The sequence below is a fragment of the Piliocolobus tephrosceles genome, chromosome 15, assembly GCF_002776525.5.
Source record: "Piliocolobus tephrosceles isolate RC106 chromosome 15, ASM277652v3, whole genome shotgun sequence".
Taxonomy (NCBI): domain Eukaryota; kingdom Metazoa; phylum Chordata; class Mammalia; order Primates; family Cercopithecidae; genus Piliocolobus; species Piliocolobus tephrosceles.
The window spans coordinates 27,146,912-27,160,800 of NC_045448.1; the positions used below are offsets into that span (position 1 = coordinate 27,146,912).

The 13,889-nt window shown below is 58.6% G+C and overlaps 2 protein-coding genes across 4 annotated transcripts in view; both read left to right on the top strand.

Moving 5' to 3' along the window:
- Positions 1–893: 893 nt before the first annotated feature.
- EMILIN1 (elastin microfibril interfacer 1) lies at positions 894–8,749 on the top strand. Its single transcript, XM_023230045.2, has 8 exons — positions 894–1,544; positions 2,488–2,607; positions 3,069–3,289; positions 4,423–6,351; positions 6,756–6,872; positions 7,333–7,350; positions 7,502–7,639; positions 8,029–8,749. Exons 1-8 carry the CDS (start codon positions 1,375–1,377, stop codon positions 8,364–8,366), a joined length of 3,051 nt encoding a protein of 1,016 aa, XP_023085813.1. The 5' UTR covers positions 894–1,374; the 3' UTR covers positions 8,367–8,749.
- Positions 8,750–9,075: 326 nt separating this feature from the next.
- KHK (ketohexokinase) overlaps positions 9,076–13,889 on the top strand; it is a 14,632-nt gene continuing 9,818 nt past the window's right edge. For all 3 annotated transcript variants that reach the window (XM_023230040.1, XM_023230039.1, XM_023230038.1), the window contains exon 1: positions 9,076–9,691. In XM_023230040.1, coding sequence (XP_023085808.1) covers positions 9,600–9,691 — 92 coding nt within the window. In that variant the 5' untranslated portion in view covers positions 9,076–9,599. The remainder of the gene's footprint in view (positions 9,692–13,889) is intronic.

Below are 13,889 nucleotides of genomic sequence, written 5' to 3' on the forward strand. Positions count from 1 at the left end.
GAGTCTCGCTCTGTTGCCCAGGCTGGAGTGCAGTGGCATGATCTTGGCTCACTGCAACCTCCTCCTCCTGGGTTCAAGCAATTCTCCTGCCTCAGCCTCCTGAGTAGCTGGGATTACAGGTGCACGCCGCCACGCCTGGCTAATTTTTGTATTTTTAGTAGAGACAGGGTTTCACCATGTTGGTCAGTCTGGTCTCGAACTCCTGACCTTGTGATCTGCCTGCCTTGGCCTCTCAAAGTGCTGGAATTATAGTCGTAAGCCACCACACCCGTCCCTTTCTTCCTCTTCTGTCGTCTGTGATTTCCCATCTGCCTCGGTGGAGTAAGGACTCCTTTTCCTTCCTGGCCCAGTAGTACATTCTCCTCTCCTCCTTTCTCCCAAGTCACTGACTTGGTATTTAATGTGTGTTCTCAGCCTTACCATTGATTTGCTGTGTTACCTTGGACAAGTTACTCTCCCACTCTGACCTCAATTTTCACATCTCTAAAAGGAGACTGCTGGACTAGATAGTGAGTGAAGTCCTGCTGAGCTCTCCAAGTTCATTCTCCCTTGTCCAGTCCTTCCATCTCGCCCTCCCTTCTGGGCCCCCTTTCTAGGGCCCTCTCCCCCAGGGGAGGCCTGCTCCAGCCCCAGGGGAGCTGCGACTCTGGCTCCCGTTCCCAGTCGGAGTGACCAGCCCTGGGCCTCCTTCCCAGTTTTGGCCCTGGCTCCATGTGGCCCATCTGAGAGGCTGGCCTCAAGCCCGGCGGCAACTCCACATTTCTGTTTTTCCTTTTTTTTTCCCTCTTTCCCGGAGTTAACAAGAAGCAGATGTGGCGCACGATGGTTGGAGAGGTGGGGGGAGGAAGGGGGAGGCGGGCCCGCCGGCCAGACGGGGGGGAGGGGGGGGGAGCCAGCAGGGAGGAGGAGGCCAGGGCCCGCCCCACGGCCACTCTCGCGCCTCCGAACAGCCACAGGGGCAAAGCCCTGTCACCCCCAGGATCCGGTCATCAGGGAAGGAGGACAGGGAGACTAGAAGAGGGCCATCTGGGACAAGGGGGCGGAAGCCCAGGACGCAACTTCTGAGCCGCAGCTCCTGAGAGGGGCAGGGACCAGAGGCCAGAGGGGGCACAGAAAACAAACCCCCTCAGAAGTGAAGAGAAGAGCGGAAGGAACCGAGCAGGGACGGACAGGAGCTGAGGAGGAAAGAGGAGGGGAGAGGGGTCAGGCCAGGCAGCCAAGGAGAAGACGTGTGGCCGGGGGCTGCCGGCAGGAAGCTGGGACGGACGGGACGGGCTCGCGCTGTCCTGTGGAGCAGCAGCATCCCTGGGGCCGGCAGAGGAGCCAGTGGCTGGGCGGGATGAGTCTCTGAGGGCCACTGTGGAGCGCCCCACCATGGCCCCCAGCACCCTCTGGAGCTGCTACCTCTGCTGCCTGCTGACCGCAGCTGCGGGGGCCGCCAGCTACCCTCCTCGAGGTTACAGCCTCTACACGGGGTCCGGTGGGGCCCTCAGCCCCGGGGGGCCCCAGGCCCAGAGCGGCCCCCGGCCGGCCAGCCGCCACAGGTAAGAGTCTGGGTCCCAGCCCGAGGCTTAGGTGGTGAGAAGGGGGTCAGAATGCCACCTCCTCCTGGCTCCCTGCCCTGGGCTCTGTCCCCTAATGCAGGGCAGAGGGGGAGTGAGAAGCCCATCCATCAGGTGGCTCCTCATGCCCACCTTCCCACGGCACCTTTTCCAGGACCCCCTGAACACATATGCTCCCTGGGTCACCTAGGGGGTCTGCTCCCACATACCCTCATGGGGCCCTGCAGTTATATACCCAGGGAAGCTGCCCTGAGGGGAGCAGGCCAGGCCTTCCTGCCAGCTGCCCTCTGTATCCCAGCCCCAGAGCCTCAGGGAGACCTTTTGTCCCCTTCTAGGGCTCCCTTGGCCCCATCTAGTAATCCATAATTCTGACACCACTCCCACTCTGTTCCCTCCAGCCCTTCAGCCAGACACAGATGAGAGGCCGGCATGAATGGGGCCAGGAGTATAGAACTGCAAGAGGGGCAGGCTCATCAATGGCTTATTCTCTACTTAACCCTGAGCTGGCCTGCCCGTCCTCTCCTGGAGGGGTGGGGTGGAAGCCAGTGTTCAGATCACCCACAGGGCCCAGCCTGGCTGTGCGCACACGGCATGCCAAACTGGGGACTGAGACAGGCCCAGAAAGGGACACATGTGATCGTGTACATTCAGAGGCTCCCCAGGGCCTCACCGCCATGAGGGCTGACTGCTCTGTGGTTGTGGTTTACCATTCTGCACCACTCCCCATCTTGAAAAGTCTTTATCTGCCCCTGCTACACAGGAAAGCGTGGGGCATAGGGAGGGTGGCCCTGCCAAAGTCCTTGCTCTCACTGACCCCAAGGGCCCTGCCTCTTTGGAGCCTTCCTCAGCCCCTCTGGTAGCCCCTGGGCCATCCTTCAGGGCGTGTATCTTTGGTCCTTGGACCCAGAGGGGGTTGTACCTACAGGAACTGGTGTGCCTATGTGGTGACCCGGACAGTGAGCTGTGTCCTTGAGGATGGAGTGGAGACGTATGTCAAGTACCAGCCCTGTGCCTGGGGCCAGCCCCAGTGTCCCCAAAGCATCATGTGAGTCCCAGGGCCAGGGAATGGGCCCTTGGTGGGAACTGGGTGAGGGCAGATGGTGGGTGGCTGACTCAGGGAGTCTGTACAAAGCAGGGAGCGAGGGCAGGACAGGGTCTAGGGTCGCAGCCATTTTGAGGAGATACTGAGACAACAATTTGGCTGGTGGGAGACTGAGGGCAAACCTGCCTCACGCGCCAGCCCCAGATGCCTTCTCTGGGACGGCTCAGGCTCGAGCAGAGGAGTTCAAGGTTCCAGCGCAGGGCAAGGGAAGGAAGAGCAGGGATTTAGCCCTTGACCAAAAAGCTGACAGCTGTCAGCTGAGCAAGGCCACATGTTGGACAGTAAGAGGGACCCAGCCTGAGGGACAGGCCATGCCCACCAGCAGCTGCCCACCCGTGAGGACAGGGACCAGGGTCACTAACAATACAGGGAGGAATAAAGAGGCCTCCTTCTGCCTCTGCCAGGTACCGCCGCTTCCTCCGCCCTCGCTACCGTGTGGCCTACAAGACAGTGACCGACATGGAGTGGAGGTGCTGTCAGGGTTACGGGGGCGATGACTGTGCTGAGAGTCCTGCTCCAGCGCTGGGGCCTGCATCTTCCACACCACGGCCCCTGCCCCGGCCTGCCCGCCCCAACCTCTCTGGCTCCAGTGCAGGCAGCCCCCTCAGTGGACTGGGGGGAGAAGGTGAGTGTGGGAGCTGCTGCCAGGGCGGCAAGTGCCAGATGGTGATCCGATGCAATGGGAAATGTGGGGCCAGGCTGCTGGGGGAATCCCCCATGCTCTATGCCAGAAAGAAGAGAGGGGCAGAAGGGAGTTAGTGAGATCGCAGAGATTCCCTGCGTGTGTGTGTGTGTGTGTGCGCGCGCGCACGCGCCCGTATGTGTGGTTGTGTCTTGGTGTTTGTGTGTGAGAGAGAGCATGCAAAAGATGGAGAGACAGAAAAAGAAGGCTGAGAAAGAGAAGGTGCTCGCACACACTCACATGTGGCCAAGATCCTTCAAACAGCTGCAGGAGAAAGGGGGCATTCCTTTGAGAAGCTTGGTCCATGGGGACAGACAGTTGAGACTACAAATCCTAGCATGCATTGCACCTGACTACAGATCCCAGACCCCTCCATGGCCTCTGTAGACCGCAGGTCCCAGCATGCAGCAGTCCCCGTGGCTTGCCTTCCCTCCTGCTTGCTGCACACCGGATGTGCTGTTTCCCTGCCCCGAGATAGCCGTACTATAATTATGCAAACAGGAACTCCTGGCTAACTCTCACGGTCCACAGAGCCTCTTCTTTGTCCCCATGGTGTTGCAGGGAAGGAAGTGTCACCCAGTGGTAGCTGCTCTTGTGGCATCCATAGTGCCTCCCCTACACTCCCATTTCGCCCCTCTTGACAGCCCCATGACAGAAGAGTGTCATTATCCTTTCACAGAAAAGGAAAGAGTTTCCAAGAAGTTAAGAGGCACTCTGGGCAGGTGGAAAGGACATGGACCTGGGGGCCGGATAGATGGTCGAGGTTTGAAACTTAGCACTGCCACTTATTAAACCTGTGATCCATGGCCAGGCTCCTAATATCTCTGGTCCAGTTTCCCAGCCTATATAATGGGAAGAGTTCGTGGTATCTGCCCAGGGGAGTTGTTGAAGAACAGAGTCATGTTCAAATTTGGCCTAGAGGCATTTAGTGAATGGAGTTTCCTCTTTTTCATCTTGCCAAAATTACCCAAAGGAGAGACAGAGCCCAGCATCTGACCCTTGCTGGAGCTGGGGTGAGCAGGGGCCCTGAGCTCTGGGGTCCAGCCCCTCTGCCTTTTGCCTTCCCCTCTCCTTAGGTCCTGGGGAGTCAGAGAAGGTGCAGCAGCTGGAGGAACAGGTGCAGAGCCTGACCAAGGAGCTGCAAAGTCTGCGGGGCGTCCTGCAAGGACTGAGTGGGCGCCTGGCAGAGGATGTGCAGAGGGCTGTGGAGACAGCCTTCAACGGGAGGCAGCAGCCAGCTGACGCGGCTGCCCGCCCTGGAGTGCATGAAACCCTCAATGAGATCCAGCACCAGCTGCAGCTCCTGGACACCCGCGTCTCCACCCACGACCAGGAGCTGGGCCACCTCAACAACCATCATGGCGGCAGTAGCAGCAGTGGGGGCAGCAGGGCCCCAGCCCCAGCCTCAGCCCCTCCGGGCCCCAGTGAGGAGCTGCTGCGGCAGCTGGAGCAGCGGTTACAGGAGTCCTGCTCTGTGTGCCTGGCCGGGCTGGATGGCTTCCGCCGGCAGCAGCAGGAGGACAGGGAGCGGCTGCGAGCCCTGGAGAAGCTGCTGGCCTCCGTGGAGGAGCAGCAACGGCACCTCCCCGGGCTGGCCGTGGGACGCAGGCCCCCTCAGGAATGCTGCTCTCCAGAGCTGGGCCGGCGACTGGCAGAGCTGGAGCGCAGGCTGGATGTGGTGGCCGGCTCAGTGACAGTGCTGAGTGGGCGGCGAGGCACAGAGCTGGGAGGAGCTGCGGGGCAGGGGGGCCACCCTCCAGGCTACACCAGCTTGGCCTCCCGCCTGTCTCGCCTGGAGGACCGCTTCAACTCCACCCTGGGCCCCTCGGAGGAGCAGGAGGAGAGCTGGCCTGGGGCTCCTGGGGGGCTGGGCCACTGGCTGCCTGCTGCTCGGGGCCGACTAGAGCAGCTGGGGGCGCTGCTGGCCAATGTGAGCGGGGAGCTGGGGGGGCGGCTGGATCTGTTGGAGGAGCAGGTGGCAGGGGCCATGCAGGCATGCGGGCAGCTCTGCTCTGGGGCCCCTGGGGAGCAGGACTCTCAGGTCAGCGAGATCCTCAGTGCCTTGGAACGCAGGGTGCTGGACAGTGAGGGACAGCTGCGGCTGGTGGGCTCAGGCCTGCACACGGTGGAAGCAGCGGGGGAGGCCCGGCAGGCCGTGCTGGAGGGACTACAAGGGGTTGTGGGCCGGCTCCAGGATCGTGTAGATGCCCAGGATGAGACAGCTGCAGAGTTCACGCTACGGTTGAATCTCACTGCAGCCCGGCTAGGCCAACTGGAGGGGCTGCTGCAGGCCCATGGGGATGAGGGATGTGGGGCCTGTGGTGGAGTTCAAGAGGAACTAGGCCGCCTTCGGGATGGTGTGGAGCGCTGCTCCTGCCCCCTGTTGCCTCCTCGGGGTCCTGGGGCTGGTCCAGGTGTTGGGGGACCAAGCCGTGGGCCCCTGGACGGCTTCAGCGTGTTTGGGGGCAGCTCAGGCTCAGCCCTGCAGGCCCTGCAAGGAGAGCTCTCCGAGGTTATTCTCACCTTCAGCTCCCTCAATGACTCACTGAATGAGCTCCAGACCACTGTGGAGGGCCAGGGCGCTGATCTGGCTGACCTGGGGGCCACCAAGGACCGCATTATTTCTGAGATTAATAGGCTGCAGCAGGAGGCCACAGAGCATGCTACGGAGAGTGAGGAGCGCTTCCGAAGCCTGGAGGAGGGACAGGCACAGGCCGGCCAGTGCCCCAGCCTAGAGGGGCGATTGGGCCGTCTTGAGGGTGTCTGTGAACGGTTGGACACTGTGGCTGGGGGACTGCAGGGCCTGCGCGAGGGCCTTTCCAGACACGTGGCTGGGCTCTGGGCCGGGCTACGGGAAACCAACACCACCAGCCAGACGCAGGCAGCCCTGTTGGAGAAGCTGGTGGGGGGACAGGCGGGTCTGGGCAGGCGGCTCGGTGCCCTTAACAGCTCCCTGCAGCTCCTGGAGGACCGTCTGCACCAGCTTAGCCTGAAGGACCTCACTGGTGAGGGGACAAAAGGCATGAGGGGACCCCTTTCAAGCCCCTTATTTTTCTTCCCCCTCCCCCAGCCCAGCTTCCAACTTATCTGCCTTCTCCTTGCTTTTCCCAGCATGAATTGCAGCCCCAACCACTATTCCAGGTGTTAGAGTTTGCCTGCAAGAGAGGATGCAAAGTCCTAGCTCCCTGCCCTCCCTCTGGCTGCTCACTAGGCCTGTGGGTGGAGAGAGGATGTTGCTGTGCCAGCCAGGGATCCAGCATATGCAGCAAGGGACCCCATGGCCCCCTCAGTCTGCAAAGCTCCACCTGTTCCATCTATCTTCTCCCTGTTCATGAAGCCACCGCCCACCTCCCTTTCCCATTGGAAACTCCTTTTATGGCCCTCTTTCAACTCAACGTTGTCACTGTAGGGCCTGCAGGAGAGGCTGGGCCCCCAGGGCCTCCTGGGCTGCAGGGGCCCCCAGGCCCTGCTGGACCTCCAGGATCGCCAGGCAAGGACGGGCAAGAGGGGCCCATCGGGCCACCAGGTATGTGCACTGAGACCCTTGCTGCAGTCAGGGTTGCCACTGCCCACCCTCCAACCCTGACCCCCTCTGGCAGCCCCAGGCTTGACATTCCACTCTGAACTTGACAAGGGGAATTGGGTCCTACCTGACTGACAGGGAAAATCAGAGGAAAGTGAGGAGGAACTGTGATAGTCACTGTGTTTGGTTAATGGGTAATAGGAGGCTAATGGATAATGTTGGCCCCACTGCAGTACTGGAGACTAAAGCTGAGTCTATTATGGCTGACTGGGGTGTGAAAAGCTGGGATGGCCCAGCAGTTGAACAGAATGGACCCTACCTATTCCTATTTTTCTTGATACCCCAATTCCTTCTTTGAAGTCCACGTAGCACCCAGCACAACAGGAGAGCCTCAGCAGATGTTTGCTGAGTGACTTAGTGAGAGCTGCTTTACTTCTCACTGCTCCCTTTCCTCTTCTCACAGGTCCTCAAGGTGAACAGGGTGAGTGCCTTTCGTTTGATTCTGGGGGGAGAAGCGACTAGGGGTTGGAGGATGGAGGTCCTCGGACAGCCCTGGGTTGGGGATCCAGCAGGGGAAGGGGGCTGGCACTCTGCCCTGAGCATCCCCTTTAACACCCACCCTTCCTGCTCAGGAGTGGAGGGCGCACCAGCAGCTCCTGTGCCCCGAGTGGCATTTTCAGCTGCCCTGAGTTTGCCCCGGTCTGAACCAGGCACGGTCCCCTTCGACAGAGTCCTGCTCAATGATGGAGGCTATTATGATCCAGAGACAGGTAGGCCTGGGAGGGGCTGGGTTGAACAGTTGGAGAAATGGGTAAGGTGTGCAGTGTTATCTTCCCATTCTTGCCTCTTCCGACAGTGTGAATCTTTTCATTCTCTGATTTGGGGAGACCTCGGCTCTTTCTTCATTTATTCATTCTCAGCCAGTGGGGAGAAGTAGTAGTCATTCATTCATTCATTCATTCAGTAGATCTCTACTGGGGCCTGCTCCTGCTCAGGCACTGTTTTAAGGGCTGGGGATGCATAGTGAACAAAACCCCAAGTTCCCTGCTGCTTGCATTCCAGTGAGGGGAAAAGACCCAGCGGGTCCCCCCGAGTCCAGGAGTTCTGGTGCGCTCCCCGGAGCTTCCCTGGCCCCCCTGACTGCTATCCTCGTCCCCAGGAGTCTTCACAGCGCCACTGGCCGGACGCTACTTGCTGAGCGCTGTGCTGACTGGGCACCGGCACGAGAAAGTGGAGGCCGTGCTATCCCGCTCCAACCAGGGCGTGGCCCGCGTAGACTCCGGGGGCTACGAGCCCGAGGGCCTGGAGAATAAGCCGGTGGCCGAGAGCCAGCCCAGCCCGGGCACCCTGGGCGTCTTCAGCCTCATCCTGCCGCTGCAGGCCGGGGACACGGTCTGCGTCGACTTGGTCATGGGGCAGCTGGCGCACTCGGAGGAGCCGCTCACCATCTTCAGCGGGGCCCTGCTCTATGGGGACCCAGAGCTTGAACACGCGTAGACTGGGGTCCCGCCCGACGTGTCTACGCCGGCTGAAGAGACAGCGGGGGCGACAGGCTCCCGGGGTCCCGCCTGGGACGCAGCACCCAGCCCTGGGCGAGCGCCGCACCCGGGCCCGTAGCGGCACCGCGCCCAGGGGGGCCTCTCCCCAGGCCCGGGGCGCGCCGGCTCAGGGAGGCCCGGGGCCGCCCATGGAGACTTTTGGCCTGGCGCGATCCCCCCGGAACCCCTCCAGGGCCGGCCTGCGGAAGAGCCGATCCTCGCACCCTCCGCTCCCTCCACTGGCCCTCCAGAGTCCCTGGGCTCCAGGCTCCCCCGCGCGGGCGCCGCCCACCGCCGTACTAAACGATCCAGGAATAAAGACACTTGGTTTTTCTAAAAAAACTAAACGAACCGTTCTGCTCCGGTACGGGGTCGGGGGCTGCCAGGCGTGCACAGGGCACGGGGCAGGAGAGACCGTGGCCTCCGGAGGGAACCCTGGGTACCGCACTGCGCTCGCCGCCTCCGCCCGACTCCGGGCGGCTGGAAGTTGGCTCAGGCAGCAAGCGGCGCCTGCCCGGCTCCTGCGACATCTCCCTAGTGTCCCGCCCGTTTCGCCGGCGTCCGCCAGGGGGCGCTCGGCGTTCCCGCCACGTGAGGCTGCCGCCCACCCGGCGGGTCCCGCTGCTCCGCGGCGGAGGCGTGGCCTCGGCTGAGACTAACCCGGGCGGGGCGGGGCAGCGGCGACCGCGGTCTTCAGGCAGGGCTGCAGATGGAGGCCCAGCTCTACCTCGCGGTTCCAGGGTCGGGAGTCCGAGACGCAGGTGTAGCAGAGGGCGGGGCACGTAGCGCATTCCCAGCGCATTTTCTCTTTGCATTCTCGAGACCGCTTAGCCGCGCTTTAGAAAGGTTTGCATCAGCTCCGAGTCCATCTGACAAGCGAGGAAACTGAGGCTGAGAAGTGGGAGGCGTTGCCATCTGCAGGCCCAGGCAACCTGCCACGGGAAGACCGGGGGCCAAGACCTCCGGGTTGGCTTTCCCAGGCCAGCTTGGGTCTTCGGGTGTCGGGAGCAAGGGCCCTGCTCCTTTCGTTTCCTGCACCCCTCGCCGCTGCAGGTGGCTCCCTGGAGGAGGAGCTCCCACGCGGAGGAGGAGCCAGGGCAGCTGGGAGCGAGGACACCATCCTCCTGGATAACAGGCAGAGGCCGGGAGGAACCCGTCAGTCGGGCGGGCAGGAAGCTCTGGGATCAGCCTCATGGAAGAGAAGCAGATCCTGTGCGTGGGGCTAGTGGTGCTGGACGTCATCAGCCTGGTGGACAAGTACCCTAAGGAGGACTCAGAGATAAGGTAGGGGCGCCCAGGTCCCCTAGGAGACCCCAGCGGCTGCTGCAGTCCAGCATTTGTGCCAGCGACTGAGGCTGCAGAGACCCCGCAGTGAGGCCCTGAGAGCCCAGCTTCAAGGCGGAACCGGCGCCCTCTACCCGGGAATCCTGGGGTCTCCCAGCATGAGAGACGAGAGGAAGGAATGAGGTCTTTAATAAGACGACCCAGGATTTAATAGCACTGTGTTAGCCAATTTCCATTTCAACTCAGGGACGGTGTCAGGCATCAGGATCCCCATTTTACTGATAAGCAAGTATAGATTCAGAGACGAAGGGGCTTATCCAGGGACACACAGCTACCAAGGTGCAGGACCCGTTTCCTGCTTCTGCTGCTGCTTTTTAAACCCACTTGCCTCTCATCAACATTTACTTCGAACTTATTTATCACACATATCTCGCACCTATTCCTGAGAAAGATTTGAGGTAGCTTACAGTAAAAAGTATGTACAGTTACACTGTTGCAGAACATTTAAGACTGTGGTATTTGAGCTTTGACTATAGCTCAGGGCTTGCTGGTACCGGAGGCAAACATGAGATGTCATGGTTTATGTATAGATAGAACTGGTTCATGCGCCCCAGCAAGCTTTTTCCTGGTGCTAAATTCCAAGAGGAGTTTACCAGAAGTCCTCTTCACAAAGCTCAGTGAACACTGTTTAGTAGTGGAAACATCCTTCTCAGTTGTCTGCTGGAAACTGAAGTCACTTGTTGGTTCTTTTTTTTTCTTTTTGAGACAGGGTTTCATTCTGTCATCCAGGCTGGAGTGCAGTGGCGGCGCAACCATGCTCACTGCAGCCTTGACCTCCCAGACTCAAGTGATCCTCCCACCTCAGCCTCCTGAGTAGCTGGGACCACACACACACGTCACCATCACAACTGTATTTTAAATTTTGTGTAGGGACAGGTTCTCACTATGTTGATCAGGGTGGTCTTGAGCTCCTGGGCTCAAGCAGTCCTCCTGCCTTGGCCTCTCAAAGTGCTGGGATTACAGGCGTGAGCCACTGTTTCCAGCTGATTTGTTGGTTCTTTTTCTTTTTGAGATGGAGTCTCGCTCTGTTGCCCAGGATGGAATGCAGTGGCACGATCTTGGCTCACTGCAACCTCCACCTTCTGGATTCAAGCAATTCTCCTGCCTCAACTTCCTGGGTAGCTGGGATTACAGGCGTATGCCACCATGCCTGGCTTTTTTTTTTTTTCGTAGAGACAGGGCTTTTCTTTGTAAAGACATGTTGGCCAGGCTGGTCTCAAACTCCTGACCTCAAGTTATCTGCCTGTCTCAGTCCCCCAAAGTGCTGAGATTACAGGCATGAGCCACCACACCCGGCTTATTGGTTCTTGTATTTCCTCTTGCTAAGGGCCCCACTATTAGTTACGCTGTGATGCTGTGAGGGCATTTCTGTGGGGCGGGACACTAGCTTTCTCTTGGTGCAGTCAGTGAGTGCTTAGAACAATGAAAATTGCTCCTGGGCTATATTAGTTGTCCCAGCTAAGAACTGGATAAGAGGCAGTTCAAAACTGAACTCCAGAAAGACACGACAGAGCTGATGACTGAAAGGCTAACTGAGGTGAGAGACCCCAGCACTCCCCAGGCTTTGGGGCCACAAAGCACCATCACATATATTATTTTATGCTCTCCTCCCAGCAGCCCATGGGAACTGTGTAAAGATCAGTGAAATCCTTTATATACATAAAGAAGCTGAAGATTTGGAGAAGTTTTCTAAGGCCACGGAGTTAAACGGTGGCACAGCGGCAGCTGCAGCTCCTAGCATGGAGTCCAGGGTCCCTGCCCTCTGTCTTCTCCTGTATACCCTGTCCCTTTGCTGCTCTTGGAGTTGACCCTTTACTTTGGTTTGCCAGAGGTTAGGGCCCCTTGCCAGGGGTGCAGGAACAGTGGGGAAGGGGCACAGGCATGCCACTGTGTGGATCTAACCCACTGTTCAAGGTTGAGGCAGCCCCAGGGAATGGCACTCAGTGAAGAGTTGGGTTCATCTCAGGGGAACAGTGCAAATTCCAGGGCCACGGGTTCTCGGAGGACCGTGGAGAGCCTGGGGAAAGACTGAGCACCTCTGTCAGAGCTGAAGTCCCATTTCCTCTCAGCTTAATTTTGTCGGGAAGGTAGGGGAAGGAGGTCCTGCTACCGCCCACACTGATGGGGCAGGTTCTGAAGGGAGGCACTGAGAGAGGTCCCTCTCTAAAGAGCCCCTCCCCAATCCATCATGCTCCCTGCCCTCCAGGCCATGCCTCCCCCACAGCCCCATGGCCCTGGCTCCCTGCAGCCTGGCTCCTGCACTATTGTGCCTCCCAGAGAAGCACATCCGAGTGGGGACCCAGACCTTCCTGGGTGTCTCAGCCCCGCCTGTCCCAGGGTCTCTGTGCTTCACAGGCAGTTGGAGACTCTCGGGAGCTGCCACCTGGAACTCAGCCAGACCCCTGGGACGTGTCCCCTGCCTCCCAGAGTCCATACCAAGGAGAGACTGCCAGAAAGCATCCCCCTGCTCAGCTGAACACTTTTTTTTCTTTTTTGAGACAGAGTTTCGCTCTTGTTGCCCAGGCTGGAGTGCAATGGTGCGATCTTGGCTCACTGCGACCTCTGCCTCCTGAGTTCAAGTGATTCTCCTGCCTCAGCATCCCAAGTAACTGGGATTACAGGCATGCGCCACCACACCCGGCTAATTTTGTACTTTTAGTAGAGACGGAGTTTCTCCATGTTGGTCAGACTGGTCTCGAACTCCTGACATCAGGTGATCCACCTGCCTCAGCCTCCCAAAGTGCTGGGATTACAGGCGTGAGCCACTGCGCCCAGCCTTCAGCTGAGCATTTCTGCACAGGAAATATCAGTGTGACTTTGAAGGGTTTCCCCAGAGTAAAATTCTTTTCTTTTTTTTCTTTCCTTTTTTTTTAAAAAGATGGAGTCTCGCTCTGTCACCCAGGCTGGAGTGCAGTGGCGCGATCTCTGCTCACTGCAAGCTCTGCCTCCCGGGTTCATGCCATTCTCCTGCCTCAGCCTCCTGAGTAGCTGGGACTACAGGCGCCTGTCACCACGCCCGGCTAATTTTTTGTATTTTTAGTAGAGACGGGGTTTCACCATGTTAGCCAGGATGATCTTGATCTCCTGACCTCATGATCCAACCACTTTGGCCTCCCAAAGTGCTGGGATTACAGGCGTGAGCCTCCACGCCCGGCCGTCCCAGAGTAAGATTCTATACCCTTTCTTAGAAACCTCATCAAAGCTTGGGCCTAACTACTTTTAGTTTTAAAATACGGAGTAAATAGCAATGGTTTTGGGGTCAGGAAACTTGGGTTCCCACGTCAACTTTGTTCTTCACTATTGATCAAGTCACAGATCCCTCAAGATTCCTCCTTTCTTTTCGTAAAAATTTCTGTAAAGCTCAGCTTGAAAGTCTTTTCTTTTCTTTTTTTTTTTTTTTTGAGACGGAGTCTGGCTCTGTCGCCCAGGCTGGAGTGCAGTGGCGGGATCTCAGCTCACTGCAAGCTCCGCCTCCCAGGTTCACGCCATTCTCCTGCCTCAGCCTCCCCAGTAGCTGGGACTACAGGCGCCCGCCACCTCGCCCAGCTAGTTTTTTGTATTTTTTAGTAGAGACGGGGTTTCACCGTGTTAGCCAGGATGGTCTCAATCTCCTGACCTCGTGATCCACCCGTCTCGGCCTCCCAAAGTGCTGGGATTACAGGCTTGAGCCACCGCGCCCTGCCCGAAAGTCTTTTCTTTTTTTTTTTTTTTTTAGACAGAGTCTTACTCTGTTGCCCAGGCGGGAGTGCAGTGGCGTGATCTCGACTCACTACAACCTCTACCCTCTGGGTTCAAGCGATTCTCCTGCCTCAGCCTCCCGAGTAGCTGGGATTACAGGCACCTGCCACCGCATCTGGCTCATTTTTTTATTTTTAATAGAGACAGGGTTTCACCATCTTGGCCAGGCTGGCCTTGAACTCCTGACCTCGTGATCCTCCCGCCTCAGCCTCCCAAAGTGCTGGGATTACAGTTGTGAGCCACCACGCCCAGCCAGCTTGAAAATCTTTGACCAGCTGGGTGCGGTGGCTCATACCTATAATCCCAGCACTTTGGAAGGCCAAGGCAGGAGGATCACTTGAGCCAAGTAGTTCAGGACCAGCCTGGGCAACATAAGGAGATTCCATCTCTACAAAAAAAA

Bases quoted from the DNA above. Each gene is read 5' to 3' on its own strand.
- EMILIN1 (XM_023230045.2), top strand. From the start codon at position 1,375: ATGGCCCCCAGCACCCTCTGGAGCTGCTACCTCTGCTGCCTGCTGACC. The intron at 3,290-4,422 runs GTGAGTGTGGGA...CCCTCTCCTTAG, and splicing joins CAGTGGACTGGGGGGAGAAG to GTCCTGGGGAGTCAGAGAAG. The intron at 6,352-6,755 runs GTGAGGGGACAA...TTGTCACTGTAG, and splicing joins TAGCCTGAAGGACCTCACTG to GGCCTGCAGGAGAGGCTGGG.